Source organism: Enhydra lutris, unplaced genomic scaffold, assembly GCF_002288905.1.
Source record: "Enhydra lutris kenyoni isolate GAN:26980312 unplaced genomic scaffold, ASM228890v2 scaffoldscaffold63, whole genome shotgun sequence".
Taxonomy (NCBI): domain Eukaryota; kingdom Metazoa; phylum Chordata; class Mammalia; order Carnivora; family Mustelidae; genus Enhydra; species Enhydra lutris.
The window spans coordinates 4,540,916-4,565,818 of NW_019154147.1; the positions used below are offsets into that span (position 1 = coordinate 4,540,916).

General features: G+C 44.0%; 1 protein-coding gene across 2 annotated transcripts in view; it reads right to left on the minus strand.

The window, feature by feature from the left end:
* LOC111158811 (ankyrin repeat domain 6) overlaps positions 1-24,903 on the minus strand; it is a 188,493-nt gene that overhangs the window by 56,747 nt on the left and 106,843 nt on the right. The window contains exons 1-2 of one of the 2 annotated variants that reach the window (XM_022521079.1): positions 17,520-17,654; positions 9,148-9,412 (exon numbers count right to left, since the gene is read on the minus strand). In XM_022521079.1, coding sequence (XP_022376787.1) covers positions 9,148-9,267 — 120 coding nt within the window. In that variant the 5' untranslated portion in view covers positions 9,268-9,412; positions 17,520-17,654. Of the gene's footprint in view, positions 1-9,147; positions 9,413-17,519; positions 17,655-24,903 lie in introns of those variants that run through there. The other variant, XM_022521080.1, reaches the window with a different exon arrangement.

Genomic DNA, 24,903 nt, shown 5'->3' on the forward strand with positions numbered 1-24,903 from the left:
CAGTTTTCAGATGTTCCCTCTGCAGTAAACCCTGGGGGCGCGCTCTCTGAACAAACTCCTTGAGGCCATGGTCTGTACTCCTAAGTGTCTAAATCCCTGTGTCACCACTCAGGGGTAGTGGCGGGTGTCAAGTGGATATGTGGCAAACATTACTTCTATGAATAGAACCATTTTTCTTCCTAACTACATTTGTATCAAGTAACCGCTGTCCGTTGCTTTGGGAGGAAACAAAAGCTACAGTGAAACATCCCAGGACCAGCTTCCTGGAAGCTCTGCAGAAAGACCCTTCACGTGCGGATTGCTAGAGGCTCACCACCCTTGCTACATGATCAGTGCTTGGCGACGAGATGCACAGCGTTTATCCAACGGCAAAATAATTACTGGTATTGAAATAACGAAACTAAGTTGTATGGAAAGATTTTTAACCAAAATGTGAGATGACTGTGGAGAGAATATGTTCACATAAAACCAAGGCTTTCTTGAAAAGAAAAAAAAAAAATCCCGCTTTCTGTTTTAGTACCAAATATCTCAGGCATTATCCAATGGTGGAACGACTTGAAAAGACAGAGGAGAGAGAAAATTAGGAGGCAGAAGGGGCTGTGCTGGGCCACCAGGAACTTGTAAAAGGGGAGGGATGTGAAGGAGTGAAAAGAAGGGAGGATGGCCTGGGCTTCTGCTTGAGGACTGAGCCAACGGGTGCTCTCCATCAACAAAGGGACCATGGGAGAAGGACTAGGTTTGGGGAAGGGCACAGGGTCACTGCTGTGTATTCAGATCTGAAGTAGTTGTGAAGAACCCATGCATCATTCAGATAAAGATGCCCATGAGGGCAGCCCAATGGGTGGATCAGGAGATAGAGAGGAACAGGTGCCCGGCCAGAGCTGGTGAGTCAAGGTGGGTGTGCAGAGTGACAACAGATGAGGGCTGAGAGCCCCAAGGAAAGCCGGCTTTGGAGGTAGAAACAGCAAAAGGAGTTGGAGGAGGCAGTGTCAGAGAAGAAACCAGGAGGCAGAGCATCAGGGAGCCAGGGGAGCTGCACTGGCGGTGGGGGGAGGGCATCACGCAAATTCTAGCTGGGTTCCCCAAAACAGGTCTTTTCCCCCATTCTTGTTCACTGGTATAAAGTAGGCACTCAATTAATACTTGCTGGATGGGTGAGATAACAGATAACCCTAGATAAACCTAGGGTTAGGGTTAGGGTTAGGGTTAGGGTTGGGGTTAGGTGAGAGAGTGCCACAGAAGGGAGGGGTCAAGAGCCAAATTACTGGGAGATCCTGAGCTTCCATGTCTAAAAGCCAATTTACTCCAGGATGTTTGTGACTCAGGATAACCACTGTCCTTGTCAGGTTTCCTGTTCTAACTGAAAATGTGTTGGTCAACACAACACAGAAAATAATGGGTCTTAATATGAAAATTGTGCAAACAGCTAATCAGAGTTCTCAGTGAGCCTCTTAAAACATGACTTATAAATTTTTACATGTAGTTTTTACCCAATTCCAAACTCCCAACTCCATTAACTCTGAGGACTTGTCCTGTGCACAACTCCACCCCTACTTGGTGGATAAGGTATTACAACCACACACTATTAGCTACCAAGCAAAATCTCCATGAGAACAGAAGATACTGCCCTTGTCAGAGCCCTGGTGTAACAGAAAGGACATTTACATGGGAGCCAGTGGGTCCTGGTTCTGGTCTCAGCTCTGGCACTTTCTAGCTTGTACCAGTCACTCCCCTTTGGGGTCCTCCCACTTCCTCACAACTCTAAAAGAAAAATCTGTCTATGTATATGTCACGGGGTACTAGGGCTGAGCAACACGAATGTGAAAATAATTTGCAAGGTGTAACAGGTTGCACCCATGTACAATACCATTACTGGGATACTGCTTTGTTAAAATACCTGTGCAGCTGAGGTTCCAGGCAAGAAAACATTGGCAGATTACATCTACCATGTGCAAGGTGACAAAGAAGATATTCTAACAAGAAGTAGCCCATAGGAAGTCCACAATCCAAAGTTATAAGCCACATGGTTGAAACATGCCGGCTTAGAGCAAGGACGCTGGAACAAAATGGCCAGGGTTTGAGTCCCAGTTCTGACACTTTCTAAGTGAAATTTTGGATGGGTTAGTTACCTAACCTCGTCTTACCTCACTTTCCCCATCTGTGTAATGAGGATAATGAAGGTGTGGTGAGGTTCCCACCAGTTAATCACTGAAGAGCTCCTGTAAGATGGGTTCTTGCAGGAGAAGCTTGCACTATTGAAGCGCAAGCAGTTTACACTCAACAACACTATTCCCTTCCTTCAACGCGGGCCTTACTGTGTGAATCCTGTACTGGGCGCTGCATATGTTGCGCCCACTTAGATTGCATAAGGGTGGCGACTCACATTCTCACACTTAGTCCTTATGGAAAGGCTTGAAGTTTGGGGAGGAGTCTGAGGCACCTGGCTGGCTCAGCTGGTAGGGCACGTGACTCTTGATCTTGGGACTGTACATTTGCGCCCCACGTGGGGTGTAGAGATTATTTAAAAATAAAATATTAAGGGGTGTCTGGGTAGCTCAGAGTCCATTTAAGTTTCTCTCTCCCACCCATGAGCACGTTCTCTCTCTCTCTCTCTAAAACAAATAAATCTTAAAACAAATAAAATCTATCTATTTATTTATTTGACATAGAGAGAGAGAGAGAGAGAGAGATCACAAGTAGGCAGAGAAGCAGGCAGAGGGGGAGGGGAAGCAGGCTCCCTGCTAAGCATAGAGGCCAATGCGGAGCTCGATCCCAGGACCCTGAGACCATGACCCGAGCCGAAGGCAGAGGCTTAACCCACGGCCACCCAGTCGCCCCAGAATAAAATGTTTTTTCAAAAAGTTTGGTTAACAATTTGAAAGTCATGAAGTGAAGAAATTTGCCTGTGTCACTGACTCTCAGCCAGTGGTGATTTTGCCTCCCAGGAGACACTTAGCAATTTCTGGAGACATTCCTGGTTGTTACAACTAGGGAGAAGGGGGTCCTATTGGCATCTAAGGGGTAGATGCCAGAGATGCTGCTCAACATTCTACCATGCATAGGACCAATTCCCACAAGAAGAACTGGGTGACCCAAAATGTCAATGATGTGGGAGTCAAGAAACCCTGGCCACATTAACAAGTAGGTAATAAGCAGTGGAGCTGGTACCCGTACCAAAGTCTTTGGATTCCAAATCCATTGCTCTTCTTCTGGGCCAAGCACAAAGAGATGTGGGAGATTAACTCAGACCCAAGTCAGAATGATAGTCCGGGGGGAGTTCTGAGTACCCAGTAGAGCAGTATCCAGTTTATTAGAGAAACAGAGTGAATGGGCAGCATTTCACCAGTTGAGAGGAGAGAGAGTTCCATGCAGGATACCTCTTTGAGAGCAACTGACTGATCCAGGTTCCGAATGAGCAGGCCTTATAGGGGCAGAGTGGGCACATAATGCTTTTCGGGAGGTCTTGCAGGGAAGAATCTACAAACTGAGTTTCCCAACAGCAACTACCATAAGCTCAAGACAATAAAATACTGCCTTCAAATTTCTGAGGCAAAATCATTCTCAGGTTTCATACCAAGTTGTCACTTAAGTGACAGGTTAGAATACCACGTTGTCACTTGAGTGACAGGTTAGAATAAAGATAATTTTTTCAGACATGCAGACTCTCAAAACATTTATCTTCATGTTCCCTTTCTTTGGAAGTTACCAGTCACAAGCCCCACCGAGGTAAGGGTGACATGGTTCCAGCAAATGGGATCTAGCACAGGGGAGAGGTGAAAGGAATTCTCAGGATGACTCTGTTCAGGCAGAACTAGAGCACAGATCAAACTGGAATGGAAAGATGGATGGTTCCAGAAGGGACATCTCAAGGGAAATAAAACTGACAAATACATGATAGGATTAATTATGGAAAATTGTACTAAGAACTGCTTTACAGAGTTGTTGGATGGTAGCGGGCACTCTTAATTATACATTTGAATAAAACTAAACAAATAAAAAAATCAAGGCAATTATGAAGTCCAGGAAAAACAGCAAGTTATATAAAAATGGAATTGTAATTAATTATAGTACAATTCTTGGCTCACCAATGAACAGCAATTACATAATCACAGTAATTATGAATCTGATCAAGACTGTAATATAACTAGATTGAGAGAATATGGAAGAGAAAGGGGCAATAGATTATGTCTAAAGTTGATCAATCTCTCCCATGCACTCATTCTCAGGAAGACATCACAGCTGTGCTATTCAATACAGTAGCCAAAAGCCACATGTGGCATTTTAATTTTAGTTAATTAAAATTAAATTTGAAATTCAGCCACAAGCCACATTCTAGGTACTCCATAACCATGTGTTGCTACCCTAATAGATAGCACAGATACAGAACATTTCACCATCACAGAAAGTTCTGTTGGATAGTGCTATACTAGAGGGTATATCACATCAAACCAAGGAAGTAAACCAAGAAAGAAAAAACATGAGGAGATCAACATATATGAAAGTGATAAGTGAAATCCCTAGGATAATAGTGAAGAGTGACACTTGTCAGAAGGCCCTAAGGACCACCAGTCTGGACTGAAATAGGGGAGGGGGCTCCAGAGAACATCTCTCCAAAGAGACTCAGCGGAAAGACTACCTAACACATCAGAACACCCAGAGAGCAGATCAGCAACTGAGTTTTAGGACAATTTGGGATATGTACACACAAAATCAAGGAAACAAATACAGGACAATTATTAACATCAGAGTAAAGGAATTATTACAAAGAAAAAGAAAGGAAACATAATGATAGTATACTCTACATGGTTCAGCTATAAATTGGTTAAGGGGCGCCTGGGTGGCTTAGTCAGTTGAACATCTGATTCTTTTTTTTTTTTTTTTTTTTTTTAGATTTTATTTATTTATTGACAGAGAGAACACAAGCAGGTGGTGGATCACAAGAGAGAAACAGGCTCTCTTCTGAGCAGGTAGCCCGATGTGGGACTCAATCCCGGGACCCTGGGTTCATGACTGAGCCGAAGCAAGAAGCTTAACCGACTGAGCCATCCAGATACCCCAAGAATGTCCGATTCTTGATTTCAACTCAGATCATGATCTCAGGGCTGGATCTCAGGGATCCAGCCCCACTTCAGGCTCTGTGCTCAGCAGGGAGTCTGTTTTGAGATTCTCTCCCTCTCTCTCTCTTTCTCTGACCCTCCCCCTGCTCTCTCTCAAATAAATAATAAATCATTAGTATAAGCAAATAAATAAACTGGTTAACTTAATGTAAATATCAAATGCTGATGTCACCTAAGTAATGACAAAACTATATTTGAGAAGGCAGACAGGCACATGTGAGAGCAGGGAAGAGAAAGAAAGTTAAATCTTAGATCATCAGTTTTCATATCATTACAGGAACAGATAATGCCTAAAATGGAAAAATCATGATTGGGCAATATCAGGATATCATTTAGGAATGTAAACACTAAAAGAAAATACCCAAAAGACTTGAAAGTAGTTGGCTATGGAGACTCAGAAATGGAATAGAAACATAGTAAAAGTATTTGACACTTCAATCGAGATGTAGGTACAACATAAAAATTAAAGTAATACCTACTGTTTTTTAAAGTTTTTATTTTAATTCACTAGTTAATATGCAGTGTTCCATTAGTTTCAGATGTATGATATAGTGATTCAGCACTTCCATACCTCAACCGACAAATGCACTCCCTAATTCCCATCACCTATTTCTCCCTTTCCCCCTCCCATCTCCCCTCTGGTAATCTATCTATGTATCTACCTACCTACCTATCTATCCATCCATTCACACACAAATATATGTAATCTTCTCTTATAAGGCTGAATAATATTCTGTTATATATATGTGTGTACATCTTCATTATCCATTCATCTATCAGTGGATACTTGGTCTGCTTCCATATCTTGGCTACTGTGAATAATGCTGCTATAAACATAGGGGTGCATGAATCCCTCTGAATTAGTGTTTCTTATATTCTTTGGGTAAATACCCAATAGTGCAATTGCTGGATCATAAGGTAGTTCTATTTTTAACTTTTTGAGGAATCTCCATTCTGTCTCCCGCAGGGGCTGCACCAGTGTGCCTTCCTCCCAACAGTACAAGAGGGTTCCTTTTTCTCCACAACCTCACCAATACTTACTGTTTCTTGTGTTGTTGATTTTAGCCATTCCAGCAGGCGTGAGGTGCTATCACATTGCGGTTTTGATTTGCATTTCTGTCATGATAAGTGATGATGAGCATCTTTTCATGTGTTTGTTGGCCAACTGTATGTCTTCTTTGGAGAAATGTCTATTCAAGTTTCCTAACCATTTTAAAATTTGATTATTTGTTTTTTGCCTGTTGAGTTTTGTAAGTTCTTTATATATTTTGGATACTAACCCTTTATTAAATATGTCACTGGCAAATATCTTCTTGCATTCCATTGGTTGTATTTTAGTTCTGTTGATTGCTTGCTTTGCTGAGCAGAGCTTTTTATTTTGATATAGTCCCAACAATTTATTTTTGCTTTTGTTTTCCTTGCCTCAGGAGATATATCTAGAAAGAAGTTGCTAAAGCCTAATGTCAAAGAAGTTACTGTCTGTACTTTTTTAGGTTTTTTATGGTTTCAGGTCTCACATTTAGACCTTTAATCCATTCTGAATTTATCTTTGTATGTGGTGTAAGAAAGTGGTCCAGTTTCACTCTTCTGAATGTAGCTGCCCAGTTTTCCCAACACCATTTGTTGAAGAGATTGTCTTTTTCCCATTGTACATTCTTGCCTCCTTCATTGATGACTAATTGAGCATATAATTGTGGATTTATTTCTGCATTTCTTTTCTGGTCCATTGATTTCGATGTCCACTTTTTTTAAGACTTACATATTTATTTACTTCAGAGCGGTGGGGGAGGGGCAGTGTAGGGGGATGGGGAGAAGCAGAGGGCAAGGCAGAGAGCAAACTTCAAGCAGACTCCCTGCTGAGCGTGGAGCCTGATCCAGGGCTCGATCTCATGACCCTGAGATCATGACCGGAGCTGAAACCAAGAGTCTGATGCTTAACTAAGTACGTCACCTAGGCACCCCATGTGTCTATTTTTGTGCTAGTACCATACTATCTTGATTACTGCAGCTTTGTAATATAACTTGAAGCCCAGAATTCTCATTGCCTCCAGCTTTGCTTTTCCTTTCCAAGATTGCTTTTGCTATTTGGGATCTTTTGTGAATCCATACAAATTTTAAATTATCTGTTCTGTTATCTGTTCTGGTTCTATGAAAGATGTTGTTGGTATATTGTATTGAATGTGTACATTGCTTTGGATAGTATGGACATTTTAGCAGTATTTTTTCTTCCAATCCATGAGCAAAGAATATCTTTATAATAAATATATATTTGGTTTTAGTACCCATTCCTGGATCACAGCTTCCCCAAATCCTTGGAATTTCCTAAGTGATAAGAGCAATGGGAGCATCTTTTGTTACAGTAGTTGGTCATTTGTCCTTAGTTCCTGAAATAGCTCCAGAGCCAAAAAAGTGAAAGAGTGTTCTTCATAATAAGCCCCTTTCAACCACACCTGAGTTTTTGTTAATGAGGTAACTTTTGGAAAGCCCCTAAGGATGGCGGCTGGTTGCCTGGGGAACCAACCTTGATTAGAGGGCTAAACTCTCTGTCCCATCCCCTGACCTCCAGGGAGAGCGGTGAGGCTAGAGGTTGAATGTCAATCAGCAATCACCAATGAAGCCTCCATGAAAATCCAAGAGAATTCAGCAATCTTCTGGGTTGGTGAAGACATGAGGTGCTGGGAGGGCGGTGCACTCAGAGAGCACGGAAGCTCCGTGCTCCTTTCCTCATACCTTGCCCTACGTCTCTCTTCTAGCTGGCTTATCCTCAGTTATATCCTTTCATACTGAACTGCTAATCTAGTAAGCAAAATGTCTTCCTGAGTTCTGTGACCAGCTCTAGCAAATTAATTGAACCCAAGGAGGGGGTGGTAGGAACCCTTGTTTTATAACCAGTTGGTTAGAAGCACAGATGACAACCTATACTTGGCGACTGCATCTGAAGGGGCGCTGGGGTGGGGGGAGGCACTCTTATGGGACTGAGACCTTAAACTGTGAGACCTGTGGTCATCTCCAGGTAGAGAGTGTCAGGGTTGAGGTAACTGCTTGGTGGTGTCAAAATAGCACACGTCAGAATCATGAAATATAGAGACTGCAGAGGAGTAACTAAAAGTGTATGCCGGCCAACCTTTGCCACCAGTGGTCAGCCACTATCATTTGAAAACGAAACTTTGCTTCTCACCACAGCCCCATCTGAGGGATCCTGGAAGGTTGGTTTGGGGCCAGACTCTGCAGATACAAGTAGCAATTCTGCAATTCAACAGCTGAAGGACCCTGAGTAAGTGACTTTTATGATTCTGTGCCTCAGTTTCCTCATCTCTATAGTGGGGATGAAAAAAAAGAACCTCGTCTAGAGGACTGTAAAGTCCTTAGAGCAATACCAAGTGCTCAATAGGCATTTTCCACCAGCATTATCTTCTCTTTGTATTCTAACTTGTCACTTAACTCTGCAGCCTGACCTTTGTTTTGCTACAAAACCGCCCCTTGGCCAGTATGTGCTCTCATTTCCCACATATTATCTATTGGTGAGGGGTAAGCAATGTCCTCTAAAGCTTACCAGACATTTTTACTGACCCATATGAAATGAAAGCCCAAAGAGATGGTGGCCATCATCTGGTCCAAGCTTGTCACTGTACAGACGGGGCCAGTGAGGCTTTGAACAGGAGATGGGCTACCCTATCCACAAGCTGGTCTAATGTGATTATTGTACAAACATTCTCCCCAATAAGTTTTTGTGCCCCAATTTCTCCAGAGAGATCTCTTGTCCATTTAGCCAAAGAAGTAGATGAGAAAAAGCTACCCTGTGATTTTAAAGACTGTTAAATGCTAATTACAAGCCACTCCATTTGAAAGATAGCATTGAAAGCATTTTAATCCCCCTTCCTTCTCTCCAAATTGCCATCACTAGAAAAAACAAAAAGCCAGTTCTATGAAAGCTTCAAGCCAAACCGAACAGTTGTACAGACAATGGTTATTAAGAGGTAAGCTTTTTCCCAGGGAATGGTTAAAGCGTTTTTCCCCCCCTTCTTGTTACCTTGGTAACTGCTACCTTGGCGCCCTTGTTGATGAGCTGAACCACATTCTCTGCTTGGCCTTTGTACGCAGCTATGAGAAGGCGTTCTGAAAGCGCAGCGACCGCATCCTGCTGGCTCATGAATTAGGAGAGAAAGAGGTTTTCAGGAACGCAGTAGACAAGTTCCTTCGGCTCAACACGATGCCACTGGCCCGGGCAGGCACCCACGGGAAAAGGTGCTCCTGAGCGCCAGAAGGTGCCTTTATTACTAGGCCATTTTGGGGACCTAGGGGTTACAAAACAAAGTTGTCATTAGCACCACTCCGCATACAGCACAGGCCACACCTCGTCTCTCTGATTTCAGGGCATCTGCTGGGGGCTCCTGGCAGGGGACGGAAGCTGGGCAAAGATGGGACAAGCACGAAGCACATTCTGCACACCAAAGCTCCTGAACCTGGAAACAGAAGGCAGCAGAATGTGCCAATCTCCCTCCCTTCTTCCTGCTTCTGGGACATTCTCCAGAGGATTAGAACCAAAACCGTGAGGTCTGTTCTGTACGTCCATCCTAGGTAACAGGGACCTGATATAATCCCACCAACATCGCGGGATTCCCAGGCCTGCCTTTGGCGGGTGACTGTGCTGTGTATGATCACAAAGGGCCTTGGGACCAAGTTTTGTGGGTCCACCACGGCTGACATGCTGCTTCTGCTGGCAGGTGAAGGTGCGTGGACCACACCTCACAGAGACCCTGAGGACTGGGTTAAATCTTTGGGATTCTGTCCCAGCATTTACTGCAGTTCTTTTGCTTCATCCTTGTCTCAATGTAAACAGTGCAGTTTCCTGAGTTCTGGGACAGATGGAGAACTGGGCGCAGGCCCGGGCCATCTCCCAGTTCCAATTATTGTCGGAAAAACCCACTTTGGGAACAACAAGGGTGCTACAAACACTGACAGTGTGCATTGCCAGCTGCACCAGGAGGGGCTGGTGGTGGTGTTTCCGAGCTTAACAGGAAATAAAAGGCCTACCAAAACCACCTAGGGGGCTCGAAGCCCCACTCAGAGCAGTGATCAGGAGGTAGTAACTAGTAGTCAACCTCTTCTTTCCACCAAATGGCAAATGAACAGACTTCTAAAGACTGACTCCTATCAGTAGCCCTGGACCACCATTAGAGCAAACCAAAGCCATTGGTAATTATGTCAAAAGTAAAGGATTCAGGGCTTCTGGGTGGCCTAGTCGGTTAAGCATCTAGCTCTTGATTTCGGCTCAGGTCAAGATTTTAGAGTCCTGGGATGGAGCTCCATGTTGGGCTCTACACTCAGCAGGGAGACTGCCTGAGGTTCTCTCTCCCTTCTCTCTCTATGCCCCAACCCCATTCAAACGAATTAAAAAAAAAAAAAAAAAAAAAAAGGGCCAAACTAATACACCCTGCTCTGCTCATTGGAAGTGCAACAAACCTGGAGAAGGAATGTTCCAAAGCAGAGGACTCCTGTTAGTCACAGTTAGAGGTCCCTGGACGCACCAGAAATATTGACTGAATGAACGAGCCAATGAAAGAATAACATTGACACTCAAAACAGAGAAACAGAACTAGAAATGCCACTGGAAATTCCCAGGGTCCCCCTGAAAGACAAGTTTGGGCTCTATGTTTTCCAGACTGTTCCACTGTTTAGAGTGGTTTGTTTTTATAAACATTGGATACACTGTTCCTTCAGATAACATGTGGTACCTTCAAACCAGTAATACTGAGCTTCTGCTCCGTTTGTCCCAATACTGCAAAAGCCCAAATGGCAGGAAAATTCTATATGAGCTGTGGCTTCCTAAATACTCTCCCTCCACAACCACATTCTTCCACTTAAACTCATTTGTTTCTTCGCGCACTCAACGGCCACCTTCCCGTACCCGAACTTTTCTTGCAATGGGTATCTGAATGTCTCAACTACAATAGCCCAGTTCATACAAATACTATGATCATGACTAAAATTTCACTCATTTTACTTCATAGCTTAGCTCCTGGGGCTAGAGATGTCCTTGGTGCAAACTCAGTGCAGCCCATCCGCCAAGGTCATGAGCTGCAGACCAGCAGCGCTGTCCAGTCTCCCCAGCAACAGACGCATGGGTCAGCAACAGAGGCATGGGTCAGCAGGCCCACAGTACATGGACAGCCACTCCCCTCCTATCCCAGACAATAAATTTGGCTCTCAGACACTTATTGCCATGGTTGCAGGCTTCTGAGATAGCCTTGTTTACATAATTACCTTTGGTAAACAGCCCTTTGCAAATCCAGTGCACATTACTATTCCTTTTTTTTAATAGAAAAATATTACAATTGAAAAACGTTGGCCAAGCAGAATTTTTAAAAATTTATTATTTTTATTTATTTATTTATTTATTTTTGCTTTTCAGTTCCCCCTATTTAAGAATGACATGCTCCCCACTCCCCACTCTTCACTCCACCCCACCCCCTCCACCATGGCCAATGCCCAGCCTGCCTGAGGCACAGGGCAACTCCAAGACACGTTGCTTATAGGGGTATGGATACTCCCCCCAACTGGAATTGCACAGAAAACTGCCTGCAAAATCAGGAACAGAATCCCAGGGTTCCAGTTACCAGTCTGCAGCCAGCACCATCCCTTTGTACTTGGGCATCTCAAGTTCATTCTCGATTTAGATCCAGCAAGAGGCTCACTGGTAGAACCTCTAGCATTCACCTACAGTTGCATTCACACACAGGGTGGTGGGAAAGGATCAAAGTGAGCCTTCTTTTTGGCTTCCTTTCTATACCTCCATCCTTTTGGAGTAAGGGCGTACTCAGCTTCTGTCTGACACCTCTGAACTGACAAATCAGACCAGGCAGAGGCGGGCTGAGGGAAAGCAATGAGGAGGATGGAAGACCCCAAAAAAGGAGTGGGGGATGGGAGGAATAGAGAGGTGACAATCAGTCTCCAATCGATGACTTAAACTCCACTGCCAACCTGTTGGGTGTCCGGGCTGCAGCAGCCTCATGCCCTCATTAAACCTGAGCCGCCTCTTCCAAGTAGATCAGCTATCATTCAAGACACTTCCCACTGCTGGTGGTGAGGAATTTCTTCTGCCCCACATTTACCAATCACATCCCTCTTTGTCACAATGCTCACTTTCACAGGGCTCCAGAGAAAAATATTAAATGCAAACACGCTTCCAGCTCTTTAAGCAGAAATGAAATAAATCCATGATCATAAATATTCAATGAGCATCCTGAATCCAGAAAGGTATTTAGGTTCCTAAGAAAGATCTCCCTCCCTTCTCCCAGCCCACTGCCCCGTTTTCACTGCATTCCAATTTGCCAATGCTTTTTTTCTCTCATCACGAATGCCAGAAGGCCATACAGCTGCTTGGTCTGTGATGCAATCTGTTTTCTTTTTATAGCAAAAGGTCTATGAGGTTTGCTTTTGCTGTTTTCTTGAGGATTTACCACAAAGTCCCCTGGAACCGATATCCCCAAACCACTACAGTTTCCTAACAGACAAAATATTCTAGAAGAGACCTGCAAACAAAGTCCTAGCCAGGACCTTATGCGCAGCCCACCCAGAGACAGTCCACAAGCACCCAGAACCAGTGGTTAGGGAGCACCATCAATTATAATAACTCGCTTTGCACCGACTCCTCAAAACCCTGTAGCGAAGAGAGATTGTACTCACATCCGGGGGTCTGTCCTCCCCATTCTACATGGTGTTCTGCTGCTGGGTAACTGCTGTCAATTCTTTCCTGGAGAGATCATTAGCTTCCTAGGGTTGTCATGCTCAGTGGGTATGCAATGATTTACTTGCCTTTTCCCCTTGAGCTTCCTCTGCCAACTCTGGCCAAATCACATCTAAAAGCTTATTAAGACATCCACTCAGCTCACAATGTCTTGTTGCTTCCTAGTCTGCTCATCACAGCTTCTGAAAGTCTTGGGTCTTCAGGTCTTGTCGGACTGCTCCCTTCCGCCGGCAGAGGACCTGTAACACTGCCCTATTGAAGAGTCAGGGAATAATTCACAAATGGGCAGAATGATTTTCAGTGATGCTCAGATGACAGAGAAATGAAGTTTGCATCTGCCAGCAGTCATGCCAGGAGAAGAGATGAATGTGCATGTCGTAAGGGAGGGAGAAGGCAGGCAGAGTCAAAACCTGTAATGAACTGCCTTTATGGTAACAGGGAACAGCAGAGATCCAGATACTCCTCCCTCCTCAGCAGAGAGTTCCAGCACTGTGACTGCAGCAGCACAGGAGTCAAGGCGCTGGGAGAGCAGCTGTTTCAGTGTTTTGTAAGCCCAGAGTTTGTCTCACAAACGATCCTCTAAACAGAGTCTCTGCGGAGAGGAGGTAGGGAGGAGACAGGGAGCAAAGCTGTTGAGTTTTGATCGAGTGTCGTCAATGGCCCTAAACATCACAGGGATGTCCTCCAGACCACTTGTTGAAGCAGCAAGAAACTAACTCCCAACTTGAGCAGTCATAGAAAGGAAGAGGGTTTTCACTTTGACTTGAGCCATATTACCATTTTTTCCTTATTTTGAAAGCCAGAATTGTTGGTCCTAAAGGTGGGAATATTACTCTGCCTGTGTAAACCCTCTAAGCACCTTCCCTGCTCAAGGCTTTGCCCCTACTTCCTTGAGGGTAGCAGTTCTTATGGGCAACAGGCTGGGATTCTGCTTTGGCCATTATTTGGCTTATACCAAGGGAAGAACAGCCAGACTCAGGGTAGTGCATTTACAGAGAGACTGAATTCCACTGGGGAGACAAGGTGCCAGTAGAATGATAAGCTTCTTTTTAATACACAGCAATTGTACTGGTTTATCCTAAAGTGATCACTGCTGGGATACTGCCATCACGGCCTCACAAGTGAGGTCAGAACACGGAGCAATGTGACTCACTCCCTGCTCTAAAGAAACTGGCCCTGATAGGTCTTACCGAAGCCCCAAAGGCCAGATGCCAAATGAGAAAAGCAAACCGAATGTGACTGAGGTACAGAGAAACGAGTGGTTACTTTTGTGGGACATTTCCTTCTTCTGAGAGTATGCACCCCACAGGTAGGGACCCTCAACATAATATTATCAGTGAGGACAGTACGGCTCTGACTGTTCGCAGAGACTGGGGTCCCCAAATGCAATCTGCAAAACACAGGGACAAACGGGGCAGAACACCCTCTTGAGCGAGCCCAAGACTCATTTTACACACCTCACTGTTGCAAAGGAACAGTGTGCTTATTTCTGGTGCCACATGAAGTTCAGGACTTCCGAATGTGACAGCTACTGAGTCGTTGAAATAATCACCTTCAAAGGAGGCTTCCAGAGGCTGTTGCAGTAAAGGCTGCAGAGTGACATGCTCTACCATCAAGGAAAGCAGCTAACACACATAAAAATAGTATCAGAGCCCTAAGGATATCACTTAATAAAGTTATGATTGACAGAAAGCTTGTGGTATAGAGACCTCTTCTTTTTACATGGGACAATCATTACACGTTGACTGCCCCATGCTGCTAGATCACCAGAGCCCCCAAGCTGGGTCTACCAAAATCACATATACTGATACCCACGTGCTCAAAAGCCACACCTGGTCATCGCTGAGCCTTCTTTCCCTAGACAAGGTGATTATGCCCTCATCTGTGCTCTTACAGTCTCCTGTAAGCTCCTGTTATGGGCTGAGTTGTGTGTTCCAACCCCCCTGCAAATTCATATGTTGAGGCCCTGACCCTCAGTGTAACTGTACTTGAAAATGGTACCCTTCGGAGGTAAATAAGATACAGTGAAGTCATAAGGACAAGGCCCTGATTTGTTAGGATTGGTGTCTTTATAAGAGAGACATTAGAGACTCTATCTAATCACAATCCTATCTGCCCTCCCACACCCATTCTCAGAGGAAAAGCCATATGAAGACATAGCAATAAAGTGACTACCTGCAAGGCAGAAGGAAAGTCCTTACCAAAAACCAAACCTTGCTGGACTTTGATCTTGGACTTCAGCCTTGAGAACTGTGAGAAAATAAATTTCTATTATTTAAGCCACTCAGTCTACGGTATCTTGCTCTGGCAGCTTGAACTAAGACAACTTCCCTTACGGTGTAGTTGCTCGCATGGGCTCAAGGTTGATATCGCTCAGACTAAACTCCTTGAGGAAAGGAACCCTGTTTTGGTTATCTTGTATTCCAGTGCCTGGTGTACTTCCTGGAATATAGTTAGCCTTTGAAGTCTGTTAAGTGGATGACAGGAAAACTAAGAACTAATTGCTTTTTCTAGTCATTAACTCGTCTGTAGGAGCCTGTGGATCTCATGAGAAAAAGAGGAAGTGTCTACCAATTCAGCAAAACATTTTCTCCTTCCCCCACAGATGAGGCAGGCTATGGCTCCTGAAACTCCAAGAGATAATAAATGGACGTAGTCATTCTCCTCTCTCCCTCCCTCCCCCAAATAGAGGACAACGGCTCTTCCGGCTCTTCTGGGGAAAAGAATTACCCATCTGGAGAATTACCAATCTGGCGACAGACCCCACAGGTCCATCAGCACCACAAGCCTTTGGCCGCACCACAGCCACTCAAGAATTTTCTTTTTGCCATCCTCAATGCCTGTTGGGTAAAACCACAAATGCTAAAGACAAACCAAAACAAACAATGCCAAATTATAATAAAACCAATCCCCATGTAATAGTCTACCTTCCACGCATATGTTTCTCCCATCTACTTTTTTTTTTTTTTTTAAGATTTTGTTTATTTATTGGACAGAGAGAGACCTAGCTAGAGAGGGAACACAAACAGGGGGACTGGAAGAGGGAGAAAGCAGGCTTCCGGCCAAGCAGGGAGCCTGATGTGGGGCTCCATCCCAGGACCCTGGGATCATGACCCCAGCCAAAGGCAGATGCTTAATGACTGAGCCACCCAGGCGCCCCTACCACCCACTTCTTAAATCTGCTTTGATCAGGCTTCTTTCTGCCCCCAGTTTTCCCACTAAACTGTTTGTTGTTGATGTTGTACTGTACTATGTATTTATTGAAGAGATAGGCACAAACAAAGAAACGGAGGGAGAGCTTCCTTGCTCAGTGTGCTAGGGGTGAAAGGAGTCAGCAAAGTTCTCACAGAGAAGTGCAGGTGTGCGATGAGTGGTGGAGGATGTGTAGGACTTTGTTAGCTAGTGAAGAGGAGAGGAAATGGGCAGAAGAAACAGCAAGAGCAAAAAGGCGGAGTAGTCTGGAAGTGCATGTCATGAGTGGGAAAGACAAGTAAAGAGACTATTGCAGGTGAAGCTTGTAGTATGTGGGTGATGACCCAGAGATCACGTTGCAAAATATGGGCTATGAAAAAATTTTCATATCATGCTAAAGATTGGTTTGTATCTTGCATTTGTGATGGGGAGCTCTAGAAATTGGTAAGCAGAAGAGAAACTAGTCATATTTTTACTCAGAATTCAAGATTTCTAAGAATTGCATTAATTATAATTATGGGTTCATGTTACACTTTGAAGATTATATGCACATGGCTTTCTTTCTGGTTCTTCCTTTGTATATTTCTTCTTTTATTCCCTTCCTCTTTCCTCTTTTCTTTTTATTTTAATCAAAAGATCTTATTTTTTAGATCAGGTTCAGGTTTACAGAAAACCGAGCAGAAAGTATGGAGGGTTTCCATGGACCCCACCCAACCAACGGCCAGTTCCCTCTATCATTAACATTTTGCATTGGTGTGGAAAATTTGTTACAATTGATGAGTCAATGTTAATACATTATTATTAACAAAAGTCCATGGTTTATATGAGGGTTCCTTCTTTGTGTTGCAAGTTCCATGGGTTTGGACAAATGTATAATGAGGAGTATGTATGATTACAGTAGCATACAGAATAATTTCATGCTGACATAAGTGCTCCCCACCTACTTCTCTCTCCCTCCCCAACTCCTGACAACCACTGAACTTAATACTATCCCTATAGTTTTGCCTTTCCCAGAATGTCATGTAGTTGGAATCATACAGTATATAACCTTTTCAGTTGGCTTCTTTCACTTAGTAATATGCATTTAAGGCTCCTCCATACCTTTTCGTGGCTTCATAGCTGATTTTTGTTATCACTAAATGATATTCCATTCTACGGATGTACCATAGTTTGCTTACCCATTCACCTATTAAAGGATCTCTTCATTGCTTCCAAGTTTTAGCAATTACGAATAAAGCTGCTCTAAACATTCACGTGCAGGTTTTTGTGTGTCATACTTTTTTTAAAATCTCATTTGGGTAAATACTAAGGAATAGCACTACTAAATCATATGTTAAGAAAATATTTAGCTTTATAAGAAACTGCTGTGCTGTCTTCCAAAATGGCTATAACATTTTGCATTCCCACCAGCTGATTTTACATTGACCCGATTGCCAAATGCAATGGTAACTTTCAGTTCTTACCTTATGTGATTTCTCCGTTGCATTAGGCACTGCTACCATTTCTTCATCACACTTCCTTCGCCTCTGGTTTCTGTGACCCAGTGTCTCCTCATTCTCCTACCATCCCTTGAACTATTTTTTTTTTCCTTTCATTCAAGGGCTCTTCATTTACTGGTCCTTTAAATGTTGCAGGTCCCTGAGATTCTATCCCTGATTGCCTTCTCCACTCATCTTCTCTAGAAAATCTCTGTTACCCACCTCCCCACCCCCCGCTGTTGCTGCCCACATGCTTCCCTGCTGCCTAGATACGGACTTCTTTAGCCTCAATCACTTTCTCTGAAGCTCCATATTTTAAGCACCCAACCATTTAAAGACATCTTACTTGGATGTCCCCTATCAACAAGTCCACACCCAAATCATCACCTTTCTTTCAAACCCAGTCCTTTTCCTATACCCCTATTTTGGTGAGTAGCTCCACCTTTCATCAATCTGCTTATTTCCCTAAGCTGGAACACTCCTCCCATTCCTCTGATTCTCCTTCCCCCGCCCCCACATTCCAAAAATTACCAAATCCTCCTGATTTGAGACAGTAATACACAGAGATTAAAAATGAGAATTTTGAGGGGTGCCTGGGCGGTATAGTCAGTTAAGTGACTGACGCTTGGTTTCAGTTCAAGATGTGATCTCAGGGTTGTGAGATTGAGCCCTGCCTCTGGCTCCACGCCCAGTGTGGAGTCTGCTTGGGATTCTGTCTCCCTCTCCTTCTGCCCCTCCTGCTTGTGCTCATGCTCTCTCTCACATACAAATAAAGTAAATAAATTTTTTTAAAAATGAGTCCCTAGGTCACATTCCTGGGGCTCAAATTCCAGCTCTGCCATTTTCTTTGGGCAAGTTTCTAATGACTCTAAGCCTGTTTTCTCATATGTAAAATAGAGTAACAGTTCTTAACTCATTGGGTTGTTGAAAAGACTGAACGAGATAATACATACCCTATACAATGTCTGGCACAAAGAAATTGCTCAGTAAATGTAAGCAAGGCTGTATGGTTGATGTTTAAATGTTCCTTGTTCTGTTCTCTCTTCTCTAGCTGCACTGCCACTACTTTGATCCAGGATGTCATCGTTTCTTACCTCAACTATTGCAGTGGTCTCCAATTGGATGCTAATGATGTTTCTTGAAATTCTGCTTGTGATTATCTAAACTTGGAAATTGGGATAAGAAAGGTGAAGTAAGTTTTCAGCTTGTGTAATGGAATCTGCTGCTGCAGAGGAGTTTTTACCGAGGGAAAAGTAGGCCAGACTAATGTTCAGGATTCTGACAGTGAGTGTGCTTTGGTCCAAAATGCATCTTCAATAAAAGATAACTGTAGAAGTCAACGTAACCTGCCCAGATAGTTGTTAGGACTTATTAAACTTGACCTTCACGGAAGATGGAGCCATTGAGCCATCAGTGTTAAATTCTCTCTCCTCTGACTGGTCCTTAGAAGATCACTTGAGCCAATAAGAGAGAAATTCCCCCTCCGATGTGTCAGTGTTAGAAGAACAAGAGTAATGAGAAAGTTCTCTTCCAGTTTGTTTCAAGATGACAAAGATGGAACTCAGACAGATGAGCCGCAATGTAGGAATCCCTGCGTCTGCCTATATGCCAGGCAATAGTCAGCCAGGTTGTGGCAAGTCTTTGGTGCCAATCGTTTTGTCTTTGTCTATGGCCTCTCATTCTCTGTGCTTCTAGTCAAGAGTCTTTTATGACGAGATCTTATGGGGGCTGTGGAGACTGCTGATCACAGGACAGAAGTCAGCATGCAGAAGCTGCCTCCCATGGCAGTCCCCCTGTTGCAAGTCCTGCCCACTCCCTCCTCACCTCGATATATGTTATCACTCTCAGAATGCTCTTTGCACAACAAATGTGATCGTGCTTCGCCTTTGCTTATAACCCTCAATGACTCACGTTCCCCCAGAACAAAGCCAGAGAGACACAAATCCACACACGGCCTGGTCTTTCCTCTATTTCCAACCACCTGCTCTGCTGACACCCCACCCACTCATCCTGCATCCTGGCTTCGCCACACTGGTACTCAGAACCTTAAAACCACCAGCCTGCCACTTTTGCTTACAATGCTCTTTAGATCTTTTCCAAACTCCTTCTTACCCTTCCAACCTGAATCAAGTTGTCCTTCTCTCAGAGGATTCCTCCAATGCTTCTCCATCCTCCATGTTCCCAAGGCTCAAATCCCAGGTACCCTGAGCTCAAATCCTGGCTTGTCTATTTATGTTGGGCAATGTATTTAACAAATCTACGTTCATTTCCTCATGTGTAAAATAGGAAGAATAACAGTTTTTACCCATTGAGTGGCTGCAAACATCAAATGAGGCTAATACAAAATAATGTAACTTGTAAGTCTCCCTGTAGGTATTTACCAAACTGGACTGCAATTGCATGATGTCAGTATTCTTGGCCTCTCCTCTTACCTTCTGATTAAAAAGCCTTCTCCACTCAGCTGCTCTTCTAAGGACACCGTCCTAGCCAGAGAGGCTCCTGGGTTTCAGGATGCAGAATTAGAGGACGGTCAGTAGAGAAGTGAAAGGAGAAGGTTGACTTGTGAAGGGAGGCCAAGCTAATCAGTATAACAAAGAGCTGGGCCAGCAAGAACTGCCATGCAGGTTGGAGGATGGAACAAGAGCTTCTTGGGGGGTGGTAAACAACAGGTTTCTTCTTCTTCTTCTTTTTTTTAAAAGATTCTATTTATTTATTTGACACAGAGAAAGAGAGATCACAACTAGGCAGAGAGGCAGGCAGAGAGAGAGGGGGAAGCAGGCTCCCTGATGAGCAGAGAGCCCGATATGGGGCTCCATCCCAGGACCCTGAGATCATGACCTGACCTGAAGGCAGAGGCTTAACCCACGGAGCCACCCAGACGTCCCCAATAGGCTTCTAAACATTGTGGAATGTGAAAGAATGAGGGAGAGAAAATGGGATATGAAAATTGTTACTAAGAGTTTATGAATCGAGTTTCCTTTAATTTTTTAAGAGCAACAAGTAAATGATTACCCCGTTTTAAAAAATTAATTTTGGATTACGATTATTTGAAAATATCCATACAAATACTAGACCATAAGAGAAATGAAATTCTTTAGGGTTTCCCTTGTTTCCAATGCCTTTGCTCTCAGACTCAGTTCTCTAGTACAGGGGCTGTGTCTCGTTCCTTTCTGTAAATCCAGTGCAAGCACACAGCCTGGTGTGTGGTTTATGAACAATAAACACTTGCTGAACAAAGAAACATGTCTACGCTTATACAACTGGATCATCAGCTCCTATGAACAAGTCAATGCTCTTATTTTTCCATGTGTCCAAATAAATCATTGAAAGTTGCAGTGAGTTGAATGGTGGCCCCCCCGCAAAGGATACGTCCATGTCCTAATCTCCAGAGCCTGACTGTTAAATTATATGACGAAAGATATAGGATGTTAAGGATCCTCAGAACAGCCGGTCACCCTGGATTATCTGGGCGGGTCCCAAATGCAATCATGTGAATCCTTAGAAGAGAAGCAGAGGGAGTTTTAAGACCGAAGAGGAGGCCGTGTGACCCCAGAGGCAGAGATTAGAGTGAGGAGGCCACATGCCACCTGGAGCCATCAGAGGACAGAAGAGGAAAGGAAGAATTGTCCCCTAGAGCCTCCACAGGGAGTACAGCCCAGCTGACCCCTTGATTTCAGACTTCTGGCCTCCAGAATGTGAGAGAATAACTTCCTATTATTTTAAGCCATTGAGTTTATGGTGATTTGTTATAGCAGCCAGAGGAAAGTAACACAAATGCCCTTATACATAATGGATGTTCAATAATTCTTTGTCATTTACCTGTCGGGGGTCACTTACAATCATAAACTGTGCTTCCTTTTCAAAGTCACTCACCCACACATACATGGCCAAGAGCCAGGACTCTACTAAGTCACTTCAACACTTGTGATGCTGTTGTAACCAAGGGATCCTTCACTGCTGTCTCAGGGACAGTCAGGTTCCAGGGACTGTCTACTGACTACATATTCCAATAGAATGTTCTTCACTCCTTCCTTCAGGAAGGAGATAGTACAGTAGGGAAGCACTTGATAATGAATTGGAGGGTGGAGAGCCACCCTCATGGGGTCTCGCCAGCTGGCAGCCACTCAGGCTGAGTACTCAGGGGTCGACCTGCAGGAAACACTGCTAAATTGAAAGAGAGCCATGGTAGACTCTCAGCTCCTAATTCTGAACCACAGTGCACACATACGCACGCACGTGCACACACATACCCCAATTATAAAGTTGCTCTGCCAGCCAAGAATTAAGTGAATGCAACCCTGCAGACATAGTCTCAAATATGATAAAGGGAAGTCTGGGATTAACACGAGTGTCTACTCAGAAGTAAACACCACAGTGACTCGCCACTATAATTTCAGTATTTTTCCCCCACTATGTTCCTCGGGGAACACAGGCCTTCTTTCAAAGGCCTTCTCTCAAAGCTTGGCTCAAAGCTGGAGAAGGTCTCCCAGTTGGCAAGCCCATGACCCTTGCAGGAGACCACTCACACACACACAGAGACTGCTTCTACTTATCAAAGTCTGCTGTGTGATCTTCCAGAAATTATTGTTTTTAAGTCTGCTGGACCCAGTTTTCATATGAGTGATCCCATTTTGACCAATTGCTCTGTCAACGAGGTATTAACATAATAACCATCTGATACTATGATAGAGACTATAATGCATGTCATCCCTCCTTCCCAACTCCCATTTCCCCTAATCCACATGACTTTCTGCAATAGCTCTTTCAAAATCTGCAACTTTCAGCAAGCATGACTGGGTTAGATGTGATTTGATAGTAATACTGTCCATCACCTACAAAAGGAGACATCCAGTGTTCTGGAAATGCTGGTACTCCATCACTTGTTTCCAAGCCACTGTTTGCAAAAAGACTATACACACATGGTTTTCCCATCTCAATTCCCCTTTAAGAGTGGTTGAGGTAGAAGTAGGTAGAAGCAAGGGGAGAAGAAGGTTATTTAAACACTCTACCCACAGAGTGTGCTTCGTGACTTTGGGAAAGTTATGTAACTTTCTTGGGCCTTAATGTTCTCATCTGTAAAATGGGGATAATAATGGTAGCTACTGGCTTCATCAGGCAGCTGAAAGAATTACCTGTGGGTATAGATGACAAGCACTTCACATAGCACCTGGCACAGAGTAAGGAAGGACTCAGGAAATACTAATTGTGCATGTGTGCATGTATAAAGTCAACCAGAGGCTAAATTCTTCAATTAGATTACCAAATCCTTTCTATCACTTAATCCTTCTTCCATCATTTCTGTGTAGTTCCCAAGAGCTCCCCCAGGGAGAGTTTGGTCCTTTGGCCTTACTCAGTACACAACATGACACAGCATTTGGCTTCAGCACAGAACTTTGCTGGGATCAAGTGTCCCTGGAAGAGAGAAATTAGGACTTCAAGTACAGCTGGCCGTCAGGGAGGCTCTGCAGCCTCTCCCCGTACTCAAGCCATCAAGTACCGACAATCAGACATGTGCATGCTTGGAAAGATGGACTCTGGCCTGGTAGACTCTGCATCCCAGGGCAGTGAGGACCTGTTTATTGGGTGGAGGGCCATCTTCAGGGGAATGCTCTGTTTGAAGTCAGCTCTCCTCATGTTCAACCTCTCTCTCTACCCCTAGTTATTCCTCAGCTCAGACTTTCTCTCAAACTGGTTATTGTTCATATTTTAAGTTTCAGTCATAGATTAACCATGAGCAAATTTGGTCCGAATTCTTTTGCTAAATCACATCACGTGGCAAACACACCTAGTTGTCATCAGCATCGGTTATGGTGCATTATTTGAAATTAAAATTCTGCCACATCTGTACAAGGAAAAGAGGTTCCTATAGTGAAGGCAGAAGGTACAAAAATGACACCGACCTTGAATTGCTTATTATATGCCCAAATTAGTCCCGGAGATATTTATCCCCAAGAGTTTTAAACAATCTTAAAATAGTTAGGTCTCTCAGGAATTTCTCATTATTATCACAGTCAAATTATTTTCACAATGAAAGTATATTTAATTAGTTGAGCTTCAGCAGTCTTCAGGAGACAGGGTCAACCTGAGAAATTACAAATGAGACCCTCTGTGTAAAATCCCAGGTGAAGCCCATGCCCTACCTCTTCTGATAGGTTTTCTCAGGGAATGAGGCTGTGTTTCTCTTCAGCAAGGGGTGTGTCTGGCTTCGCTGTGGTAAGTGAAGCTTTCACTCTCTGGTTTCCATCCATCTTCTTTGGGACTCTGTCCTTGGGAAAAATCCAGAAAAATCCAGGAAAAATCCTCCAGCCCTTTTCTGTGGGAGAGGGGGTTCCTCCCCAAACCCAAGGACAGTTCCAGGTGTTCTCTGCCTTTGGGCAGATGTCTTTTTGATGGTCATTTATATCTAGCCCAATGTCCAACCAAAGAGCATTGTGGGAAGAGGACAATAGAGAAAAAAGAAGGAGAAAAGGGAGGAGAGAGGGAGGAATGCAGGAGGAAAGACAACATGAAAAGACAATGGGCACACCAGAGGGAGGGTGCAGCTACTGACAAGAAGAAGGTGGCGGGTGGCACTCAAGTGCAATCCCGTCCATTCCCCACCCCTCCCCAAACTAGAAATGTTCCACCCAGCTGAATCTCTGATCACTGGGGACTTTTTTTTAAAGGTTTTATTTATTCACTTGACAGAGAGAGAGAGAGCACAAGCAGAGGGAGCAGCAGAGGGAGAAGGAGAAGCAGGCTCCCCACTGAGCAGGGAGCCTGATGTGGGGCTCGATCCCAGGACCCTGAGATCATGACCTGAGCGGGAGGCAGACACTTAACCAACTGAGTCACTCAGGCACCTGGGGATATGTTCAAATAATGCAGGGATTCCTTCTGATAGAATATATGTATCACAGGGATGCCTGGGTGGCTCAGTCGGTTATGCACCTGCCTTCTGTTCAGGTCATGATCACAGGGTCCTGGGATCAAGTCCGGCATTGGGCTCCTTGCTCAGCAGGGAGCCTGCTTCTCCCTCTGTGTGCTGCTTGCCCTGCTTGTGCACTTTCTCTCTCTGACAAATAAATAAAATCTTTAAAAAAGAATTAAAAGAATATATTACAATTCCACAATTTCTATCACGTTTAGCAACATTTTAGTTTAGAATTAAAACCCAAAGGTGGGGAAAACCTGAAAAAAATTATGTATATGTATATTTTATGTATATGTGTATATAGCCATGCTTTCTTTTTAAAATTCATAATACACAGAGAAGTGTACAAATAAGTGTACAAGGGGTGCCTCGGGGGCTCACTCGGTTAAGCATCTGCCTTCAGCTCTGGTCATGACACCATGATCCTGGGATTGAGTCCTACATCAGGGTCCCTCC